At 40.5% G+C, this 24,892-nt stretch overlaps 1 protein-coding gene across 3 annotated transcripts; it reads right to left on the bottom strand.

Annotated features, from left to right (window-relative positions):
• Window positions 1-2,801: 2,801 nt before the first annotated feature.
• Window positions 2,802-24,444, bottom strand: LOC145795464 (zinc finger CCCH domain-containing protein 16-like). 3 transcript variants are annotated; one of them, XR_014336454.1, is made up of 8 exons: window positions 24,334-24,444; window positions 24,025-24,148; window positions 22,596-22,678; window positions 22,254-22,349; window positions 21,903-21,978; window positions 5,362-5,474; window positions 5,177-5,233; window positions 4,071-4,149 (listed from the first exon to the last, which is right to left on the bottom strand). XR_014336454.1 is itself a non-coding variant. In XM_082879925.1 (7 exons), exons 1-7 carry the CDS (start codon window positions 24,375-24,377, stop codon window positions 4,063-4,065), a joined length of 639 nt encoding a protein of 212 aa, XP_082736051.1. In that variant the 5' UTR covers window positions 24,378-24,444; the 3' UTR covers window positions 2,802-4,062. The 3 variants fall into 3 exon arrangements, 2 of the variants coding, with proteins under 2 accessions (XP_082736051.1, XP_082736052.1); XM_082879925.1 differs by lacking the exons at window positions 21,903-21,978; window positions 22,254-22,349 and adding an exon at window positions 20,769-20,899 and having other exon boundaries at window positions 2,802-4,149; XM_082879926.1 differs by lacking the exon at window positions 4,071-4,149 and having other exon boundaries at window positions 4,993-5,233.
• Between the last annotated feature and the right edge of the window lie 448 nt (window positions 24,445-24,892).

Below are 24,892 nucleotides of genomic sequence, written 5' to 3'. Positions count from 1 at the left end.
GACTAGTCAATCAAATCCACACATATTTTCTATATTTATATAATAAAGTTGGATGCTTTTTAAATTTATCTTACATATATTTATCTTACTATGATATTTAGATAATTTAGATCTATTCAAATTATAAAACAACAACTGAAATATATTTTTTAAAAAATATATTATATGTACATTTTTTATTTTCCTACTTCTTTCTCTTATTTTTTTCTTTTCTCACCCATCATTCCAGATCTCATAATCCTACCTTCCTCTCTCTCTTTTTTTTATTTTTTTATTTTCTCCCATTTTTATTTTTCTCTCTATTTGTTTATTTTTTTTATTTTCTCTTTTTTGTTCACTTATTTTTATTTATATTATATGAAAAAGTCTACGATCTTATAAATAAGAGTTAGATTTTACTTTGTGTAGTGAAAATTAAATTAATGAATTTTATAGTCCACAAATTAAATAAATTTAAATAATTAATTATTATTTTTAAATATATTGAATACCTGATAGATTTTATAAATTTAGACCTTATATGAATTTTCAACATATTTTAATAAAACATGACGATTTTTGAATCTTCAACATATTTTTGTCCTATTAAGACATTTGGATGGTTCAAGTCTATTCAAATTATAAAACAATGGCTGAGATATATTTTTTCAAAAAATATCCTACATATACATTTTATACTTTCTCACTTCTCTCTCTCTTACTTTTTTCCTTTTCTCACCCATCCTTCCATGATCCCATGATCCTACCTTTCTCTCTCTCTTGTTTATATTTTTTTATTTTCTTCCGTTTTTATTTTTCTCTCTATTTATTTATTTTTTCTTCTTTTTGTTCAATATATTTTACACATATTTCCATAGAATGTATGTATACCCATAATATACTAGGACATTATGGGCATACATACAATTTTCATATAATTATATAAGCAAAAGCAATATTATATGTATGCCCGTGAAAATTATATGTATGCTAGGCACATTTATCTATCTAGCTATATATTATATAAGCAAAAATGAGTTTTCGTGAAGAGTTTTGTGAGAACTCTAAAATTTTATAATAATTTATGATTTTATCAAATTAAAAAATAAATTCAAATAGTATTGGTATTACAATTATATTCTAATCCTAATATTATTTAGGCACAAACATACGCTAGTAATTATATAAGCAAAAACAATATTATATGTATACCCGTAGAAATTGTATGTATGTCAAGCATATCTATCTATCTAGCTATATATTATATAAGCAAAAGAGAGTTATCGTGAGGAATTTTGTGAAAACTTCAAAATTTTATAATAAATTTGTGATTTTATCAAATTAAAAAATAAACTTAAATAGTGTTGGGATTACAATTATATTCTAATCCTAACATTATTTACACCGTGCCTTCAAGTACGGACATACACCATTTTTATTTCATGGACTTTGGATTCATAATCCAAGTAGTTCATATATTTAGAAATTGTTTAGGATGTTCTAAATAAGTGCACTTTTTAATTTTTTATGAAGTACGAGTTAGGTATGAATTGAGTTTGAAATAATGTGATAAAGAGGTGACATGACTTAAATAGGATAGTGATTTTTTGACATTTTAGATTTTTTTGAGGATACCAAACTTGGCCTTAATAGTAAATATATTAATTTTATTAGACATTATTAAATACATAAACAAAAATGGACAATCATTAGGAATTTAAATTTATACAGTTTATTTTATAAAATAAAATGTAATTTATTTATCTATTTATCGAATATTTGATAGAGTTAATTTTTTTACACGAACGATTTTATTACAAAATGCATAAAATGAACAACTCGAATTATTTGCCTAAAGTGGGGCACACAAATTAAAATGTGAAATATAAAAGAAAATGGTATGAAAAAGAGTCATTCATTTATGACCGTGAATAATTTTTTAATTTGCCTTTGTAATGTTACCTATAAAATCATTACCAAAATTCTGATAAATAGAATCAGACCTTCCCTTGATAAACTTGTAAGACCTAATTAGAGTAGTTTTGTCCCTAATAGAAATATCAGTGATAACATCATTATAACACAAGAAGTCATCTATTCTATTCTATGAGATTACGAAAATGTAAGATGGGCAACATGATCTTGAAAATTGATCTTGGCAATTCCTGAAAGAAATTTTTCTTGAGTTTAATTTAAATGAGAAATGGGGTATTTAATTATGTGTTGTGTGACTACAGTGCGGACCTTTATTTTATGAAATGGAGAACCTCTTGATCAATTTAGGCCTATGAAAGGCCTAAAACAAGGAGACCCCTGAATCACCCATCTCTTTTTTGCTAATGACTTGATTTTATTTGCTAAAGCTGACATAAAAAACTGTGTCATTATTACCGGGGTTATGAATGAGTTCAGTTTCATATCTGCACTCAAGATTAACTTTCAGAAATCAAAAATCTTTGGGTTCGTTTGGTTTGTATTTCTGAAAAATTTTTGAAAAATTTTCTCTACAAATAAATTTTTAAAAGTAATCAAACCAAACAAATTTTCTCAAAAAAATTTCTCAAAACTTGTAAACCAAACAAGTTTTCCAAACAAATCTCTCTCACACACATCAAATCAATCACTTTTTTCAAAACTCTCTCTCAAAATAATTTTCCAAAACATCTTTTGAAAAAAACCAAACCAAACAACTTTTTATATTTTTTATCTCTAAAACACATCTCTCAAACACAAACCAAACATACCCTTTATGTCCCCAAACCTTGATCTTAGAAAGGCTGGAGACCTCAATGCTAGATGTGGTATCCCACTAACATCTAATCTAGAAAAATACTTGGGTGTCCCCCTTTTGAATAAAAGAGTGAATCGGAGCCACTTAAACTACATCCTTGAAAATTGCAAGATGAGTTGGCGGCGTGGAAAATGAGTGTGCTTTCAATGGTAGAAAGAGCTACCCTGGTTCAATTTGTTACTCCTGCTATTCCTACTTACACTATGCAAACTATGGAGATAACTAAAAGAGTGTGTAATGACATTAATAGGATTAACATAAATTTTCTTTGGGGTTACCATAGAGAAAAAGAAAATTCACCTTGTTAATTGGAATGAGGTGTGCGAAAAGAAAAAACATGGTGGCCTTGGCATCAAGAAGGCTAGAGACCATAATCTAGCCTTACTTTCGAAATTGGGCTGGAAACTCATGAATAACGAGGGAGGCATGTGGGATGAGGTGCTGAAATCTAAGTATCTGAAAGGTAACCATTTTCTTGACTGGAAGAAGAATAGCAGAGCGTCTCATGTATTGAGAGGTATGCTGAAATCTAGAAGTATCTTAAGAAGAGGTGCGAAATGGTCCATTTGGAGACAGTGCTAACGTTAACATTTGGAAAGATTGGTGGTGTGGAGATAAACCAATTAAGGAAGTCATTCCCTCAACTTCTTTCATACCAGCCAATATTAATGTATCCAAGGTAAGGATATCATTAATGAGGAAGGTGATTGGGATGTGAACATTATTAATCAAACTTTTCCCCCAATTGTGGCTGCCTCTATTCTTAAAGAGAAATCCCCTAAATATAATACCCATCTGGATCAACTTGTTTGGAAAGGGGCTCCTGATGGAACCTTTTCCACTTCAAGTGCTTATGAGTTGGCTTCGAAATATGATGGCAAAGATGAGGATTGGCAGTGGTTGTGGAAAAAGAAAGTCCCACAAAAGCTTCAGTTTATCCATTATCAATCCTAGACCCCCATTTTGACTAATTAATTGGTCTCTTCGTCCTGCAGATACTCCAAAACTAAATACGGATGGAAGCAAATGGAGCAGGGTACCAAGTGGTTTTGGAGGTCTCCTTCGGGATGAGAGGGGAGCTTGGATTTACGGCTATTGTGGGAGAATGGAAAGCTGTACCAATCTTGAAGCAGAATTCTGGGTAGTGTATAAAGGACTGACAATGATTTTCCAAAAAGGCTTCAACAAAATGATTATGGAAACAGATGCTCAAGAAGTTATAAAGCAGCTTAAAGAGGGCCCTAGTGAGAAACACTCTTACAAAGGTCGGGTGGAAGATACTAGGATAATCTTTAATAGATGTCAATGCATTGCCCAATATGTGTTTCGTGAAGGAAACCTCTGTGCAGACGCTCTAGCAAAATTGAAAGCTGAACAACCTGAAAAATTGTTCCACAGGACATGGATAAATCATAGATTAGGTCAGCAAGAAAAAGTTCATTTTCTGCATAAACAAAATTAAGCTTGACATCATGAGTTCATGACAAAGAAAAAGATGTTCTCCAGTGCAATTAAGCATCTTCAGTCACAGACATCTCCACAAAGTGATGTTCTACAACCTGGAGTTAACAACAGCTTATGCCACACAGTCTTCACTGAAAATTACAGAAGTTTTCTCGTGCCACTTATAGCCCAATGATCACAAATGAAGGAACATGGAAACATGTTCGAATTATGCTTGCATTAGCCTAACCTCCACTTGCATTTTATGTACTTATTCTAATGATGTTACTTTGATCCTTCAGACTTTTTTTTTCTTTTTCCTTTTTAAATGGACAGCATTTGTTTGATACCTTCTAATCCACCTAGAGACATGCTCCATATTAAGATACAGGGGCAAAATTAGATCCTAATCACTTCAAGTGCATCAACACAAATGAAAGTTCATAAAAGAGAGACAGAGAGACAGAGAGAGAACACTTTTCTCTCAAATAGTTTGAAGATTCCTTAAACCAAAATGGTCCAGCCAGGTCAAATTACACAGATTGGCATGTGCCATCCTCTGCTAGCATAAAAACCATCTGAGATTGATCATCATTTTATTTGCATTATTATATCAGGAAAACAACTGACCAATTCTGTCTAAGCAAGTATATATCAGGAACAATCACTTGCACAAAATGCTTACACTTGGTGCCAGTTCTCTACATTTCTGTCTTTCCAACAATCAATTGCAAGCATTTTCAAGTAGTGATGAGTCAAATTGCATGACTTTATAAATGAAGCACATTTTAAACTTTAACATGACCAAGACGAGCTAATCTTGCTCACAAGTAACAACAATGGAAAATTCATGACTGAAAAAGAAACACAGCACCAATGACCATCTACAAGCATGGGATCATAGATTCTTGCAGGTGAACAATGAATATTCATAGAACAACTAGGAGGAAGCAATTAACTTACATCAATTACACTAGTCGGACAATAAAACCCTTTCTTGAATGACCCAAAAACCTCTACCTGTAAGCAAAATTACTCTTACAAACCATACTTCCGAAAAATATGTACACACACATTTATATATTTATATTTACAAGCGTATGTGGGTATAATTGTGTGCATATGCAGAGAGAGAGAGAGAGACAGACCTTGCATTTGGGCCATATATATCTGATAACATCAAAGACACATTCTACTGCTGCATTTCGTGATGCTTGCTCTTCTGGAGTTGGTGAAAGAAAATCACAGAAATCCAGTGTCTCTGTAACACCCACAATCAGCCAATGACAATACACTTCTAATGCCATATTAATAAACACAATCAAATTAAAATCACAGTAGATTCATTTACCTCGTATATTCTTAATAAATAGAGGTCTAAGTGGCCAAAACCATCCTCATGTAGTTAATCACATTAAATTTCACTGATTTGGTTTATTCACAATCAGTGAAATTGTAATTAACTCAGTGAAATTTCACTAATTCAACATTTTCCATTTCAGTGAAACTTCATTGGGGTGAAACAAGTTTCAATAAAATCAGTGAACATTGTAATTCACTCAGTAAAATTTCACAAAGTGATTGCTATGAAGAAAATTTAAATCAAAATATAATCCGTATACAGATAGATTCAACTCCCCAAAATCATCAAAAACACATGACAACTTCTAAAATCATCAATTCAAAACATAATAATCATCATTTTGATTCAATCCTAACTTCATGAAAATACAAGGACCCCTATACATTTATCGAAATCTCACTTTAACCCGTTCACTTTCAATTGTAAAAATTAACCCCCTACACTTTTCAGTCAAGTTGCAATCTCACCCTTCCATCCGTCTAACGTTAACAATGTTGACGGAACTTGTCGTTTAAAGCATCTGTGACATTTTTGTTGTCTCGTTAGCCCCTTTATACTTTTATTAAAATTTCACTTTATTCCTTACACTTTCACCAAAGTCTCACTTTAGTTCCTCCACTTACAATTCCCATTAGTTTTTTAACGGTAGGATGATGGAAGGGTGAAATTAGAACTTTATTTAAAACGTAGTGGCTGACTGTAGCAATTGAAAAGATTTTGATTAAAGTGCAAAGGTAGTAAGTGTAATTTATGTTAAAACATAAAACCTTTATGTCCAATTCTAATCAGAATACGAAAACAATTGGGGTAATTCTATTTCCACATACCATTTACTCTCTATGCACACTTACAAAATGGTTTACCTTTTATTTTACTCATTTCACACATCAAATGTTCCAAATATTACCCCTAAAACATAATATGTACATACATCAACATAAAAACCCAAAACATTACGTACACATACCACACAAATATAAAACCACACCACACCCCTAAGCATAAACCTAAATTGTGCCCTACACACAACATTTTCTGACACTCTCCGGCAATATTCCAGCGGCTTTGACATTCTCCAACATTTTTTAAGGTATGCAGTTTTCAAAAATCAACAATTTTCAGTTATTATTTTACTATTATTCTGCATAAACTATGTTATTGTTTTACTATTTTTGTTATTCGTTTCTGTACGGGTAGTAAATATTCCGTGATGCCCGTACTTCTTTCGTCCAAGCTCCTTGTCTATCCGATCGACTTGAGAACACAACGGCGGTGAGCTACCCGGCGGTGTATTGCCGGAAAACTCCTCCGACGGTCAAATTAGCACACACTCAGAGAGAGAGAGAGAGAGAGAGAGAGAGGAAGAGAGAGGTGTATCACCATGAGTGTTTCTCACCAAATGATGTTCTATGTCTAGCATAGGGGGCGCAGTCATACTTATATACTTTCTGCGCTCAACTCTGCACCCATTAGTCTCTTGACACGTGGAGCAGCTCAACCATCTGTCAGCACAAATCCAGCGAACACCACCTAATCAAACCGCCAGACAACATTAACGGGAACTCGGCAACCCGGCGGCGTCACCTCGGCCTCACACGATCGTGTTGGGTAACGAGTCCGAGTGCTCCACTCGCCGAACTCCATAACAACCGAGCTCAGTAGCATTCCGACAGAGCTGAGTTCGAGACAGGTCGAGCCGGAAAACAGAAGGCCTTCCCTGCCGAGCTAAACGAGCAACCAATAGAAACCGGGCTAGCAGAGAATCATCTCGGCCAAATCGGGTCTGGACTTCAACCGAGCAAACTTCCCCTGGAACGGCCCAAACACGTCTGGTCCAATCTTAGCTCGGTCATTACCATGACCCAAAGCCAGATTATGAAATCTCCCTCACAATTGCCCCTTAATTATGTTCGCATTTGTGTGACCGGAATTACATTACAAGGCCAGGCTAGACTTTTTGCTCGGTGGTTCACTTTGCTAGGCCTAGAAACCTCAAAGTTGGCAAACAAAGTCAACTCGTTAACGTGCTTCTTGGCGAGTAAAATCAGCTCAGTAACTTCTTGAGCGAGCAAAATCAACTTGGCAAGGACCTTCAAAGTTAGCGAGGAAAGCCAGCTCAGTAATTTGATTCTTGGCGAGCAAGATCAGCTCGGCAAGGAAATCCATGGTCAGCGAGCAAGGTCTGCTCGACGACTTTCTTCTTGACGAGCAAGATCAGCTCGGCAAGGAACTCCAAGGTCAGCGAGCAAGGTCCGCTCCGCGACTTGTTTCTAGGCGAGCAAGATCAGCTCGGCAAAGAACTCCAAGGTCGGCGAGCAAGGTCCGCTCCGCGACTTGCTTCTTGGCGAGCAAGATTAGCTCGGCATAGAACTCCATGGTCGACGAGCACGGTCTGCTCGACGACTTGCTTCTTGGCGAGCAAGATCAGCTTGGCAAGGAACTCCAAGGTCGGCGAGCAAGGTCCGCTCCGTGACTTGCTTCTTGGCGAACAAGATCAGCCCGACAAGGAATTCCAAGGTCGGCGAGCAAGGTCAGCTCGGCGACTTGCTTCTTGGCGAGCAAGATCAGCTCGACAAGGAACTCCAATGTCGCGAGCAAGGTTCGCTCGGCGACTTGCTTCTTGGTGAGCAAGATCAGCTCGGCAAGGAACTCCATGGTCGGCGGGCAAGGTCCACTCCGCGACTTTCTTCTTGGCGAGCAAGATCAGCTCAGCAAGGAACTCCATGGTCGACGGGCAAGGTCCACTCCGCGACTTGCTTCTTGGCGAGCAAGATCAGCTCGGCAAGGAACTCCATGGTCGACGAGCAAGGTCAACTCGGCGACTTGCTTCTTGGCGAGCAAAATAAGCTCACGGCGACTTACTTCTTGGCAAGCAAGATCATCGGCAAGGAACTCCATGGTCGACGGGCGAGGTCCACTCCGCGACTTGCTTCTTGGCGAGCAAGATCAGCTCGGCAAGGAACTCCAAGGTCGGCAAGCAAGGTCAGCTCGACGACTTGCTTCTTGGCGAGCAAGATCAGCTCGGCAAGGAACTCAAAGGTCGGCGGGCAAGGTCCACTCCACGACTTGCTTCTTGGCGAGCAAGATCAGCTTGGCAAGGAACTCCAAGGTCACGAGCAAAGTTTGCTCGGCGACTTGCTTCTTGGCGAGCAAAATCAGCTCAGCAAGGAACTCCAAGGTCGCGAGCAAGGTCCGTTCGGCAACTTACTTCTTGGCGAGCAAGATCAGCTCGGCAAGGAACTCCATGGTCGGCGGGCGAGGTCCACTCCGCGGCTTGCTTCTTGGCGAGCAAGATCAGCTCGACAAGAAACTCTAAGGTCGCGAACAAGGTCCGCTCGACGACTTGCTTCTTGGCGAGCAAGATCAGCTCGGCAAGGAACTCCATGGTCGGCGGGCAAGGTCCACTCCGCGACTTGCTTCTTGGCAAGCAAGATCAGCTCGGCAAGGAACTCCATGGTCGACGAGCAAGGTCAGCTCGGTGACTTGCTTTTTGGCGAGCAAGATCAGCTCGGCAAGAAACTCTAAGGTCGCGAACAAGGTCAGCTCGGTGACTTGCTTTTTGACGAGCAAGATCAGCTCGGCAAGGAACTCCATGGTCGGCGGGCAAGCTCCACTCCGCGACTTGCTTCTTGACGAGCAAGATCAGCTCGACAAGGAACTCCATGGTCGACGAGCAAGGTTAGCTCGGTGACTTGCTTTTTGGCGAGCAAGATCAGCTCGGCAAGAAACTCTAAGGTCGCGAGCAAGGTCCGCTCGGCGACTTGCTTCTTGGCGAGCAAGATCAGCTCGGCAAGGAACTCCATGGTCGGTGGGCAAGGTCCACTCCGCGACTTGCTTCTTAACGAGCAAGATCAGCTCGGCAATGAACTCCATGGTCGACGAGCAAGGTCAGCTCGGTGACTTGCTTTTTGGCGAGTAAGATCAGCTCGGCAAGAAACTCTAAGGTCGTGAGCAAGGTCAGCTCAGTGACTTGCTTTTTGGCGAGCAAGATCAGCTCGGCAAGAAACTCTAAGGTCGCGAGCAAGGTCCGCTCAGTGACTTGCTTCTTGGCGAGCAAGATCAGCTCGGCAAGGAACTCCATGGTCGGCGGGCAAGGTCCACTCCGCGACTTGCTTCTTGGCGAGCAAGATCAGCTCAGCAAGGAACTCCAAGGTCGCAAGCAAGGTCCGTTCGGCGACTTGCTTCTTGGCGAGCAAGATCAGCTCGGCAAGAAACTCCATGGTCGGCGGGCAAGATCCACTCCGGTTGCGAGTTGAAACCTACCAGTGGCGAAGTTGCCGGAAGCCAAGTCTGCATCTCGGAGTTTGAGTTGTTTGAACGCATCGTAGTACATAATCTCAACCGAGCTTCCCTGGTCAATCAAGATGTGCTTGACATCGATTTCTTTGACGCGGAGGGTGACCACTAGGGCATCGTTGTGCAGCATTTGAATGCGCTCTAGGTCCCTTGTGGAGAAACTAATCACGTCTTTTTCCTCGGTCTTCCCTCTTTTGATTGTGGGCTGGACTGGCAAAACTTCCCTCATGTGTTCCGCCTTTTTGATCATTCCTCGGAGCTCGTATACCCGCGCCGGCTCCACATGAGGGAAGTGATTAAAAAGGCGGAACACATGAGGGAAGTTTTGTCAGTCCAGCTCGCGATCAAAAGGGAGAAGACCGAGGAAAAAGACGTGATTAGTTTCTCCACAAGGGACCTAGAGCGCATTCAAACGCCGCACAACGACGCCCTAGTGGTCACCCTCCGCGTCAAAGAGTTCAATGTCAAGCGCAAGTGATTAAAAAGGCGGAACACATGAGGGAAGTTTTGTCAGTCCAGCTCGCGATCAAAAGGGAGAAGACCGAGGAAAAAGACGTGATTAGTTTCTCCACAAGGGACCTAGAGCGCATTCAAACGCCGCACAACGACGCCCTAGTGGTCACCCTCCGCGTCAAAGAGTTCAATGTCAAGCGCATAGTTGTCAAATCAGGATTCGTATCGTGAATCGAAATGGTCTTGTACCGAATCGCGAATCGAATCGTGAATCGTAAAAATTCAGTCACTTTTTCTAAATTACTTAAAAACGTATATCTACACATTTAGATGTTAAATATATGTTATGAATATAAAATATTTAGACTTAAATCAATAAAAATGTTATTTTGAATAATAATCAGGTAGCTTAATAGGTAAAAAGTTAACAAAGGTTCCTATGTAAGATCACCATATTACATTTTTTCTTTTTTAGATATTTCTTATCAGCCATTCTTAATAAAGATGTAATATCACCATCTCGCCTTTTTTTCTTTTTTAGATATTTCTTATCAGCCATTCTTAATAAAGATAGTAACCAAATAAACAAACTATCAATTTCCAAAGTAACAATAATTAACAACAATGTTGATATTTGGACAATAAGCATATATATTTTTCTAAGTAACAGTGAGCAAATAATAAGAATGAATTATTTAAAATCTTTTATTTTAAAGGCTAAAATATTTTAAAAAGTATAATTGACCTCACACATGTAATATTCAATTTAATAAAATAGTAATAGATAATTCATAGTGTAACTTTAATCTTAAACATTTTTAGAAGATATATTATGATTTTTTAAAAGAAAAAAAAATGAGAAGAAAGGTTAAAAATATGTTGGGTCTGATTGAATCCTATTGGATCCTATTAAAAACTCCATAATCACTAAAATAACAATAAATCATGTATATATGTTGGTTATTTTAGTATTAAACGCTATTAAAAGTTGTATTATGTCATTTTCACTAAAAAGATGAAGAAAAAAAGTCAAAAATATGTCGTACACAATAATTTCAAAAATTGCATGAATCGTAAAAAGTGAATCGAATCGTGAATCGATTGTGAATCGTGCGATTCACTAGAGATTCACTTCCAAAATAGATTCATCCATAGATTCGTATCGATTTTGCAAAAATTGCGAATCGAATCGTGAATCGAATCGCGAATCGTAAGATTCTGATAACAGAGGTCAAGCGCATCTTGATTGACCAGGGAAGCTCGGTTGAAATTATGTACTACGATGCGTTCAAACAACTCAAACTCCGAGATGCAGACTTGGCTCCGGCAACTTCGCCACTGGTAGGTTTCAACTCGCAACCGGAGTGGCCTTTGGGAAAAATAATTTTACCGATCAAAGCCGGCTCCGTGGTCAAGCAGGTGGAGTTCTGGGTATTACAGGTGCCGTCTACATACAATCTGATCCTCGGTAGGGGATGGCTGCACGCTATGCAGGCTGTAGCGTCGACCTACCACCAGGTTATGAGATTCCCTTCGGCTATGGGGAAAATTGAGGAAATTTGGGCGATCAAGTCATGTCGAAGCAATGCTTCGTGGCGGTGAACGAGAGCCAAGCTGCCAAAGGCGTCGTGCAAATGATTGAAGGCCCAGAAGACCAGAGTGTCCTTGATGACGTGGGCACCAGGGCCGAGGATAAAGCTGTTGAAGAATTGGTAGAAGTACAGATCGACACGAAAAGTCCAAACAAGTTCTTTTTGCTCGAATCAAGCCTGACCGCCCAAGAACGGACCGAGATGGTAGAGTTCTTGATAACCAATATCGAAGTCTTAGCATGGTCACCATACGACATGCCTGGCATCGATCCAAGTTTTATTTGCCATCAACTCAATGTTTTCCCTAGTGCACGGCCGGTCATTCAGAGAACAAGGAGATCGGCTCTTCATCATGCCAAGGTAGTCGCGGAGGAGGTAAGGAATTTGCTTGAAGCACGGGCAATTCAGGAAGTGCACTACCCTCGGTGGATTTCAAACATAGTTGTAGTGCCCAAGAAGAATGGGAAGTAGCGAGTTTGCGTCGACTACGAGACCGTCAACCGAGCTTGCCCTAAAGACAGCTTTCCTCTGCCCAGAATAGACCAGCTGGTGGACCTAACGGCCGGGCATAACAGGCTCAGTTTCTTGGATGCCTACCGCGGTTATCATCAGATTGCCATGCATGGCCTCGACCGTGAGATAACCTCTTTCACTACTCCGAGGGGACTATTCTGCTATCGAGTCATGTCTTTTGATTTGAAGAATGCCGGGGCGACTTTCCAAAGGATGGTGATCAAAATGTTTGCTCATCTCCTTGGCCGGACGATGGAGGCTTACATCGATGACATGGTGGTCAAGAGCAAGCAACAGGCTGACCACTTATCCGACCTAGCCGAGATGTTCGCTATTCTTAAACAGCACAAGCTACGCCTGAATGCGTCAAAGTGTGCCTTCGGCGTGGGATCCGAGAAATTCCTGGGCTTCCTAGTTACAAACCGAGGCATCGAGGCAGACCCCACACAAATCAGAGCCGTACAAGAATTGAAGCAGCCCAACTCGGCAAAAGACGTGCAGCATCTTGCCGGAATGGCAGCCGCGCTTAACAAATTCATAAGCCGGTCATCAGATCGCTGCCGCCCTTTCTTTCGAGCCTTGAAATCCAAGTTTTCATGGGACGAGGAATGTGACAGGGCTTTGGCCGAGCTCAAGGCGTATTTGTCTTCTACTTCTTTATTGGTGACACCCAAGCCCAGTGAAGAACTCTACCTTTATTTGGCAGTTTCTCAGCACGCCGTTAGTGCGGTACTTGTCCAGTTAGAGGGTATAAAGCATTTCCCTATCTTTTACGTGAGCAAAACCTTGCTACCAGCAGAGTCGAGGTACTTGCCACTAACTCGCTTTGGCGTTGATGATGGCCTCCAGGAAATTGGCGCACGCACTACTTTCATGCTCACACAATCATTGTGTTGATCAAATTTACCCTGAAAGCCTTGTTCAAGCGGGCAGATTTCTCCGGTTGAATTCTAAAGTGGGCAGTCGAGTTGGGACAATTTGACGTCAAGTTTCAACCCCGAACAGCCATAAAAGCTCAAGCATTGGCAAATTTTGTTGCTGAGTTCTCGCCTGGGATTCACCAAGTATGTCCAGTAGATCTCACCACGGTAGCCGAGGAGGCAAACGTAGATTCAACCGAAATTGCACAGCAAGGCGATGTTGGCAACGCGGAACTTGCGCGCCCCGCCATAGAACCTCCAGCCGGCATGATACTGCAATCCGGCGATGCGATGACGGATTTAGGCATAACAGACCAACCTGTTGGGTCCGGTACCGCATCGCCGAGGGGGGAGGAAGTGGAACCGATCAGCGTTGAACCTGAAACTGAATAGCCGAGCAACCATGATCCCAACAACTTTTAAGCCTCCCAAGACCCCTCAAAGTGTTGGAAACTCTTCGTTGGCGAAATGTGGAAACTTTTTGTAGATGGAGCCTCAAACCATCACGGTGCCGGGCTGGGCATAGTTTTGATCTCACTAGATGGTCTGACCATCGAACACTCTATCACCCTCAGATTCCCTGCATCAAACAATGAGGGAGAGTACGAGGCGTTATTAGCCGGACTTAAGAGCGCGCTCCAGTTGCGCGCATCCGAGTTGATGGTTTACAGCGATTCCCAACTTGTTGTCAATCAAGTGTCTGGGGTTTACGAAGCTAAAGATAACAGAATGGCAAAGTACCAAGCTCTGGTAAGAGACCACATCAAGCGATTCCAGGCGATAAGGGTCCAACAAATTGGACGGGAAGAAAACGGCCGTGCGGATGAGTTAGCCGGTCTGGCTTCCATGGTCAACAGAACATCTCCCAGCCCTCTCCTGATCGAGCTTCTTCCAAGGCCTAGTATAGAGGAACCCGAGCAGACAGAAGTACTCTGCACCGAGCTTGGCCCTTCTTGGATAGACCCTATTATCCTCTTCCTAAAAGAGCGGACCCTTCCGGCCGATAAAAAAGAAGCGCATAAAGTCCAGGTGAAGTCAGAGCGGTTTTGGCTCTCTCCATCTGGCGTTCTATACAAGAAGTCTTTCACCAGTCCTTACCTTAAGTGTGTACACCCAAACAGCGTGGAAGCTTTCCTGCACAAGATTCACGAAGGAATATGCGAAAGTCACATTGGGGGAAGATCATTGGCCTACCGTGCTATCTCGCAAGGATACTGGTGGCCGTGCATGCAAGTGGATGCTCAAAAATATGTGAGAAAATGTGAGAAGTGCCAGAAGTTCGCTTACCAGATTCATCAGCCGGCCAGAGAACTTATTCCCCTCACCAGTCCTTGGCCTTTTGCGATGTGGGGGCTGGATATAGTGGGACCACTCCCAACGACACTAGGCAACCGAAAGTTCTTCATCGCGGCTACGGACTACTTCACAAAATGGATTGAAGCTGAGCCCTTGGCAACAATCAAGGAGAAAGACGTCAAACGGTTTGTCTGGCAGAATGTCATAACGCGGTTTGGCGTCCCCAAGATTCTGATTTCAGATAATGGCACCCAATTGACGGGCGCTTATTCAGAGGATTTTGTGAGGAATTGAAGATTGAATTCTACAACTCCACTCCGACTTACTCGCAGTCCAAGGGCCAGGCCGAAGCATCAAACAAGACCATCCTTAATGGATTGAAGAAAAGACTTGAGAAAGCCAAAGGAAAATGGACCGAGGAACTCCCAAAGTGTCCTTTGGGCATATCGGATGACCCCGAGGCGATCTACCGGGGAAACTCCTTTTGCCCTAGCATACGGCATGGAGGCGGTCATCCCATTGGAAATTGGCATGCCCACCCTTCACAGCGAAAGTTTTGAGCCGGAGCTGAACTCTGAAGCTGTAGCCCTGGAATTGGACCTAGCTGAAGAACGCTGAGACAAGGCTCTAATCCATGTGGCCGCATACCAACAAGAGCTTTCCAGAACATACAACAAAACGGTGCACCCCAAACCGTTCAAAGTTGGAGATTGGGTTTTAAGAAAGGTGATCGGCAACACACTGGTGCCGGGAAAAGGCAAGCTAGGGGCAAACTGGGAAAGGCCTTACAAGATAACCGGTCTGGCGGGCAAGGGGGCATACCACTTGGAAGATTTGGAAGGAAAAGGCATACCCCGGCCATGAAATGCGGCCAACCTTAAACTGTACTATTTTTAGCATTTGACGTTCTTATATAGTTTTTTTGTTTTTTTTTTTTGTGAAAAGACTTGCTCTTCTTGCATTTATGAATGTAATACCCTTTTTGTCAAATATAATAGAAGTGAGCTATCTTTGCTGAAGCATGTTGTTGTTTTCGATGCCAACTTTGAGATATCAACCGAGATGTTTTATTCCGGTTGAATGAGTTGATGATTTACTCAACTCTTTGAGATTTTGACAGAAATGTTTTATTCCGGTTGAATGAGTTGATGATTTACTCAACTCTTTGGTTTTGACCGAGATGTTTTACTCCGGTTGAATGAGTTGATTTACTAACTCTTTGAGATTTTAACCGAGATGTTTTACTCCGGTTGAATGAGTTGAGGATTTACTCAACTCTTTGAGATTTTAACCGAGATGTTTTATTCCGGTTAAATGAGTTGATGATTTACTCAACTCTTTGGTTTAAACCGAGATGTTTTACTCCGGTTAAATGAGTTGATGATTTACTCAACTTTGAGATTTCAACCGAGATGTTTTACTCCGGTTGAATGAGTTGATGATTTACTCAACTCTTTGAGATTTTAACCGAGATGTTTATTCCGGTTAGATGAGTTGATGATTCACTCAACTCTATGGTTTTAGCCGAGATGGTTTATCTCGGCTAGACAAGTTGATGATTTGCTCAAGGGGTGGTCAAAAGGTTTAGCCAAGGTGCTTTACCCCGGCTAAAGTAGTTGACATTTTGCTTAATTGTTCTTGCCAAGATGATGAAACTAAAGTAGTGCAACAGTTAACGAAATCAAAACTTTTCATTGATGAGAAGTTGAATTACATAAGGTAGGGCAAGTAGCCCGGTTACATTCTTCAAACAAAAAAAAAAAAGAGAAAAGACAGAAAACTACACTAAGGGGGAAAGGTCTGCGAAGTCATCCCCGGTAGTAGTTGCCTCCAGGTCAACCGTAGTAGTGGTTTCTTGGACGCCGGACTCGCCCTCGCCGGCCTGCTTTAGGCGGTTATCTCCCTCGGCATTTTCCTCGGCTTCATCCCCACTTTCTCCATCGGCCTCAGCCTGCAATGCACTGAAGACATCGTTGGCGTATGGCACCATGTACGTCGGCAAGAAGGCAACTGGGGGAGAGGCAAACACGTTGGTCCCAGATCCTTGGCCGAGCTGTTCGCAAGCAGCCTTCCAACCGAACTTGAAGAATATGTCCTTGGTGGCCTCGACCTGTTTGGTGTAGCTCTCTTCGGCCTCCTTGAAACCAACGCTGTTGGCCTCGTCCACCTCATCCTTCCTTGATTGTTTTAACGCCTCCAGCTCGGCCCGGAGAGCGTCCCTTTCTTTCTCGGTGGATCCCAGCTGGCCGAGCAGTTTTGAGTTGTCGGAGTTTGCAATTTCTAAGGAAGCCTTAGAAATTCTTACCCGGTGCTTCAACTGGGGCTTCCAGGGCGGTGTTGGCTCAGTTGTGACCGCGGGTTGCTCGGTGTTCAACTCTGCAACAAGCTCGGCTGAGGGATCGGCGGTGCGAGGCCTTTTCCCAACTCGACGGCTTTCCTTGCTCGTCTGCACCGCGGCAGGTGACGCCAACGCAACCACGATCCCGCTTGTTTGACCGGCAGCAGCTGCACGGGGAGGGATGCTCAGCAACTCGATAGATGTGGCGGTGATGAGATTTTTGATGCGACTTCGTTTGGCCATCTCCTCTGCTTCGGTCAGCCGGATTAGGGGCACGTCCGGTAGTGTTGGATCGAGAGGTGGAGACGGCGCTCGGAGAAAATCTGTTACTTTACTTCGGCGTGGAGCAGAGTATCTGTAAGTCGGTACGTAGCCGAGAAGTTCGTGGCAATCTCGGTTACGGTACCGCAGCACGGTTCTGATGGCTGCTTCGTTGGGATTATAGTAGTTGGCTTGCAAAGCTTCAATGGCTGCAAAAAGGAAAGAAACAAAGCGCATTAGTACAAAATGGTGAAGGAAAGTAATTTGACCAAGCATTTAGCACGGCTTACATGTTTCACCCAAGTTCTTGCTGATATACCAGCCTGGCACGTCGGCTGTTTCATAATTACCGGACACCCAGAAAAAGTCGTCATCATCGTGCATGTCTTTGTCCAGGGTGCCAGTCACTGTCTTCTCCTTACCCGATCTAATCTTTAAGTAATAGGCAAGGTCGTCGCCTATATGCCCGAGGGTATACTAGCGAAGTATCTCAGCTAATCCTAGGTTGGTTCCTAGCCGGTTGTTCAGCTCGGCTATCCCGTTAATTATCCTATAAGTGTTGGTTGAGACTTGGGTTGGTGCTAGCCCGGTGCGCCGCAAGAACTCGCACATTAGGGGTTTAACCGGGAAGCGGAGGCCACCTTCTATTATGGAGAGCACGGTGAAAGGGCACTGGTCTAGTCTGCCCCAGGAGGTTGTTTCCTCGGCATCGAGCTCGAGATGTACGTTGGCGGGGACACCGTATTCTTACCGGAACGCGGCTAGTGCGACCGGCGTGTCAACCAGGAAGCGGTAGCGCCCCATGTTTAGCCGGCTGGTTTTAGCACGGCTGTGTTGGTTTGGCAACATTCTCGGTTGATGGCTGCTCGGCCTTAGAGAGCCTCAGTGTTGGTGCGTGGTCCCCTTGGACTCTGCAGGAAAAGGAAGTTTAAGTGTAAGAAGGAGCGCCGTCGCGCAAAACGAGCTTGACTTCAGCTCGGTTAGATGGATTGCCAAACCATCTCGGTCACAAAGGTGAGCCCCAGAAGCTCGGCCGCCCAAGCGGACCAGATTTTAGCCCGGTCGAGCGGTCCAACAGTCTGTTACCTCGGTTCCTACGCGAGTTTTGCAAACTCATAACTTGTTCGGTTTGTGTTTTTTGGGATCAAAAGAAGACATGGAGCCCGGTCCGCCCCAGATCTTCGTGTGTTCATCACAAAAGTTGAAGAACAGCAAAGAGAGCAGAGGGCAGAGGAGGTTTTTGGGGAGCTATATCCTAAAACCTATGGCTTTTGTGCCCTAAAATGTCAAATACCGAATGGAAAAGCAATGAAAAGACTCGAAGAACTTACCAGAAGGAGGCAAAAGTCAATTCCTCGAGAGCAAGAATGGAGCTTGGTAGTCGAGGTCAAGAATGGTGCTTGGTCGTCTGGAACGAAAGAGAGGCAGTAAGAAGGAAATGTAAAGGGGGAGGAGGCGTGTTTATAAGAGCAGAGAATCGCCAAAATTTTGAATGTGAAGAGACATCTGGGTTGGCCGCTCGAGGCCAATAAATGATCAATGCGTGTCCCAATTGACGGCGGCGTCAGTATTGAAGAGGCAGGAAGGCGAGTTGAGGCATCGACCGAGCAAACCAAGAAACCGAGCATATCGATTAGCGCGGTTGACGTCTTGCGAACTAAGAACCGAGAGAGTACCCCGGTCGGATCATGTAATCCCAATCACGCGTGCGCGGACGGAATTAAAGGGCAATTGAGAGGGAGATTTATAATCTGGCTTTGGGCCGTGGTAGAAACCGGACAGAATAGGGCCGAGCTAACTTGGGCCTGTTCAGAGTGGGTTTTACTCGGTCAAGGCTCAACCCCCCACTTAGGCCGAGCTAACTAGGGCCTCCCTGGAGCTAGTCCTGCTCGGTTGAGGCCCAGGCCTGAGGTCGAGGTCCCGTGTTTGGACCGAGCTTACTTGGCCAAGATGATCGCCTGCCAACCTGGGTTCCATGGTTCACACGCGTAGCTCGACGAGAAAGGCCTTCTGTTCACCGGCTTGACCTGTCTTGAGCTCGGTTCTGCCGGAATGCTACCGAGCTCGGCTGTTAAGGAGCTCGACGAGTGGAGCACTCGGACTCATTACGCAGCACGGTCGTGGAAGGCCGGGGTGATGCCGCCGGGCTGCTGAGCTCCCGCTAATGTTGTCTGGCGGTTTGGTTAGGTGGTGTCCGCTGGATTTGTGCTGACAGATGGGAAAACAGCTCCACATGTCAAGAGACTAATGGATGCAGACTTGACCGCAGAAAGTATATAAGCATGACTGCGCCCCCCATGCTGGGGATGGAACATCATTTGGTGAGAAACACTCATGGTGATACACCTCTCTCTCTCTCTCCCTCTTTGTCTGAGTGTGTGCTAACTTGACCGTCGAAGGGGTTTTCCGGCGGTAGCTCACCGCCGTTGTGTTCTCAGGTCGATCAGATAGACAACTAGCTTAGACGAAAGGAGTACGGGCATCGCGGAATATTTGCTCCCCGTACAATTTCATATTGGTTGACAAAGAGAATGAAAACCATTGGAACTAGTTATCCAAATAAATTTTAAAAATTCAGCAATCAACAACCGAATAAACAATAATTTTCGATTTTGTATTTCCAAATAAAATATAAATTTTCGACATACAACTACCGAACGAAGAAAAATCTTTAGGTTTTGTACTTCCAAATTAAACTTATATTTTTTAATCTGTATTTTTGAACCATTTATATATTTTCTGTTCCACAGTTCAGAACTATTTATATATTATTTGGTTATGTATTTCTGAATGAAAATTTTTTTTTTTTTCATCCTCTTTGTTTACATATTTTCAGTCTGATGCGTGTATTTTTTTAAAAGAATGTGTACTGAGAATTTTCATGTTGAAAAGACATCTACTATAAAAACCTAGTTTTAAGGTTTGTTGTGTCTATTGATGTCCAAATTAATCATTTAATAAAATTGTAAAAAAAAATTAATTCATTAACACCACATTTGGATTGGAATTTGGGTGATTTGGAGAGAGAAAAAAGAAAAAAAATAAGTGCATTTCTCTAGGACCGTATCACTCGTTATTGGATACATAAAGAGGCGGGAAATGAAATGAAATGAAGAGAAGAAACTCATTTACCTCATAACCTTTATTTTGAATCTCTTCAGAAATTGAGAGATTGAGATAGCAAATAAACCAACTAAATGCTATTTCATTACAATACCAAAATCACTCTTTCAAATATAGAAGAAATAAAAAAGGCTAACTCTTATAAAGGTTAATTTGGTAATATAACATAATATCATTTCTTTTCTTTTCTTTTATATAGATTAACCAAATAATAAGATAAAAGAGAAATCAATATTATTTCTTTTATTTTCTCTCATGTTATCCAAATAAGACAAATCAATTTTTTTTTTCTATAACTTACATAACATTTCCTTTCTTTTCTCTCCTAAATTACCAAATATAGAATAATTATGCGCACAAAAAAGAGTAACTGGTGTGTGCAACAGAGAACAAATATTACCTTTATGGAGCTGACTCATAGGGCTCTTGAACCAACAATTCGCCCTAAACAAACCTCCCTCAACCGTCCTCTCTAGTTCCGGAACCAGCATGGTTGTCGCTGTCGGCGTCGAAATTAAATCGGCAATGTCACTGACGTCAAGGGGAAAGTACTCATCAGTTTTTGGCGACAAGCGCTGAATCGTAGAGACAGAAATCTCATTGCGTAACACAACGTCGGGTTCGGAATTCACGGATTGAGTCAGTAGCGGTTGTGGTAGCGGTGGTGGTGGTTGGCCAGTGGGTGAAGTGGCAGCAGCCAGGGCCGGCCCTGAGTTCGTCGGGGCCTAAGGCGAATTTCGGAAATGGGGACCTTTTTATATTGAAAAAAATTTTATGAATAAAACGATAAGTTACAATTTTTTTATTTGTTTGTAACCATAAAAAAATTTACTTACACATATAATCATTAAAATTATAGATAAAACAATTTAATAAAACAAAATTAGAACAAAAAAATTAGAAAAAAATTATTCAATTAAAATTGATAAAGACCTAGGTAAAAAAATTTGAGCAAAATTATTTATTCCACTAAAATCTAATAGATAAAGAAGGTAAAAATAAAAAATAAAAAAAATAGGGCCCATATATTGTATGTATTATTTTTCTTGAGCCCAAACACTTTTTTTTTAATATATATTTTCATTTTAATAAATATGGACCAAACTATACTTATAAATAAATATGGAGTAAATCATACATGGACCCAAAAAAATATTTTGGGGCCCTTTAAATTGATCCTAAAACTAAAAAAAAAACATTGACCCTATAATATTTTATCAAATTTAAGGGCCCTATTTTTGGGCCAAATTTAGGGGCCCTATGTTATATATGTTTATATGTTTTACCAAATTTAGGGGCCCTATTGTTTTTTATTTATTTATTTATATATTTTCATTTTAATAAATATGGGCCAAACACATTTATAAATAAATATGGGCTAAATTATACATGAGCCCAATAAAACATTTGGGGCCTTTTAAATTGATCTTAAAACCAAAAAAAAAAAAAAAAAAAAGTTGAACCTATAACAATTTTTTAAATTTAGGGGCCCTATTTTTGGGCCAAAATATGGGGCCTAAGGCACAAGCCTTACCTGCCTTAGGGCAGGGCCGGCCCTGGCAACAGCGGAGGTGGAGGCGGAGAAGGCGTCGACTTCCATTGTCAGTGGCCTGTGAATTGTATATACAAGAATTTGATAGTTATGCTGTGGTCTACCAAATATGTTCCAATGATGACAAGAAATGAGCAGACTACAGTTGACTTGAAAAGAGCACGCATACGAGACCTAAGGAAAGGAAAAAATACTATCATTTGTTCCCTAGTTCTTCTCATCAATTTATGTACAACATTTTCCCAACTAAATTTAGAATTCAAACGCTTAGTGGAAGTTTGAAATCCCAACTTTCTCAAAATGCCTGTGAGAAACATTGCTAGTAATATTTACATCTTATTGTGGCCATTACATGTAAGCTTCCAAAGAGGCCTCTCATGCTCAAAATCTTCAACTATTTGCTGTTTGCATGACTCAGGATCTGTGCATCTATATGTACATCAAAATTGTATTTCACCAGGTATTTTACATAAGAAAAATGCTAGAGATCCCAAAAGTTTTACCAAATTTTCTACCAAATGTCTCATATGGGTGTGGCACCCATAGAAATTTAGTAAAACTTTTAGGATCTCTAGCATTCTCTTCACATAAACCAATGAGGAAGATGAAATAACCTAAACAGCAAAGATACAAAACTGCAAGAAGAGAAGTATAAGTCATTGATCAAGAACTCACTTATGATTAGCTGTCAGAGGCTGATTATCAGGTTGTTGTGATACTTGTGAGCCACCATTACGGGTCCACTTATTTTCAAAAGGCTGATGCACAGGAAAATAATTTCAACCAACAAGAATATAAACATGAGTCCCTATAAGTGTTAACACTAAGTTACTATGAAGAGAAACATGCCATACTTCACTGACATTATACATAATTACATATTAAATCAAAAAAAAAAAAAATACAGTAAATTCCCCTAAAGATTGAAAAAAATACAACAAACCCCATAATTTTAGCATAATTATATTGACCTCCTTTTTAGTATGACTAAAGTAACCAAAACTAATACATGTAGCATGAAAACACAAAGATAAACAAAATAAAGTATATATTTTAGTGTAAAAAATGTGACAATATCATTTTTCTATCTATATGACTAACAAATTACTATAAAAGATGGGGTGTTAAGGCCATGTTTGTTTTGAGAGATGAAGGGATTGGATTAGTAATGAGGTGGGTCCACAAAAATCACGTTTATTTTGGAAAATTGATGTGGGATTAAGAGTCCCATGGGACTATGAAACCCCTCCAATGAAAGGGACTAGCAATCCGATAGGAGAGATGGTATTGAAATCTAATACCATGAGATTGGAGGTAAAAAGATTATTTTGCCCCTCACTTTACAAAAACAATATAGTCACATTCTATATAACAAAGACTTTTACGTAATTTCATAGATTTAATCTCAACCAACTAATATCTCTCTCTATATAGTGCACAAATATAATTTATCTTATATCTACAACCTAATATCACCCATAATCCCCTCACTCAATCTCACCATACTAACAATCGCCTCCCTCAAACAAACGGAGCCTAAATCTCCGTTTGGATGGAGGGGTTTGGTGAGAAAAAAACTCTCACCAAAGTCGTGTTTTATTTCTCACCAAAAGTTGTGAGATTTGGTGAAAAAAAAAATAGATTGATGAAACTTTTTTAAATGCCAAAATTGCCCTATGGTGGAAGAAGTTGGAAAAATAGCTTATTTTTTTCAGGATTATTTTGGTAAAATGAAATAAAATATATTTTTTTTCTTTTCTCTTATTTATTCTATCAAGATAAGTGAGAAACCATATTCTTTTCTCTTCCATTCATCCAAACAAACAAACGCAATGGTGACAAACCATAATCATTTATTTTTTTCTCTTCTATTCATCCAAACAAACCCAGTGGTGAGAAAACATAATCAATTCTTTCTTTTCTCACCTCACAATCCATACGGGGCGTGAGTGAATTAAAACGTTAATAAGCTCAATGTAATTATGTCAAACTTGTGGGGTTATTATATTTTCATCATCAAACTTCAAGGGAAGTTAGCATAATTCACCCAAATAAAAATGTACCAGTTCTAATACATAGCAACAAATTCAGGGAAAGAAAGAACCTTGAAGTGGTTCTGTTTGGATCCAAAATCATTGCCCTGAACACCAAATCCAACAGGATTGGGCTTTTGCTGCTGTTGTTGTTGAGCTACATAACGAAACTTACACCGTTCACCATACTGACAACTAGAAAATAAATAAAATTGAAGAATCAGAAGAGGCATAAATTGATTCTGAAATTGAAAAATAAAATAAAATATTGTTTATCAGCATGAAACCCTAATGCAATTTCGAAGAATTTTTTTTTAAAAAAAATAAATAAATAAATAACGAGACGCCATAGAAGAGGACGGTGAAGATAAATGGCGTACCTTCCACTCTGAAAATTTCTACAGAGCTTTTTCTTTGGAGGCATATTCTTAAAATCTCTCTCTCTCTCTCTCTCTCTCTCGCTCGCTAACTTCTCAGCTATTTGAGCTGAGAAGCAAACATTCACAAGAGAGGATAAAAAAAATTTATTCACGAAGTAATGGGTTGTTTGGGGTGTCCTAAATAAGTGTATTTTTTTTATTAAAAAATTGAGGAAAAAAATATAGATGTTTGGGTTAATTTTTTGACTTTTTATAAGAAAATGTGTAATAAAAAATTATAAAAATTAATTTGTAGGAAAAAATTAAGATTGGGAGTTGTGCAGTCGTAATTGTTGACTTTTGATGAATAGTATTAACTTTTTAACTTTTTGAGTAATTTTTTTACTTTTTAACTTTTTTATAATATGTCAAACTTGATCTAAATATAGGTAAGTCACTATTCATTCCAATCCCAACCACACAACTTCATTTTTTTTCCTCTAAATATTTCCCTCTATCTATTTTTTTTACCATCTATTATCTTATGGAAAATTAATTACTGGAGTTAATAAATTTTGCA

Source organism: Camellia sinensis, chromosome 7 (assembly GCF_055761805.1).
Source record: "Camellia sinensis isolate YWXY chromosome 7, ASM5576180v1, whole genome shotgun sequence".
Taxonomy (NCBI): Eukaryota; Viridiplantae; Streptophyta; class Magnoliopsida; order Ericales; family Theaceae; genus Camellia; species Camellia sinensis.
The sequence above is the reverse complement of the archived record's forward strand: the minus strand, read 5'-3'. Positions and strand labels throughout refer to the sequence as shown.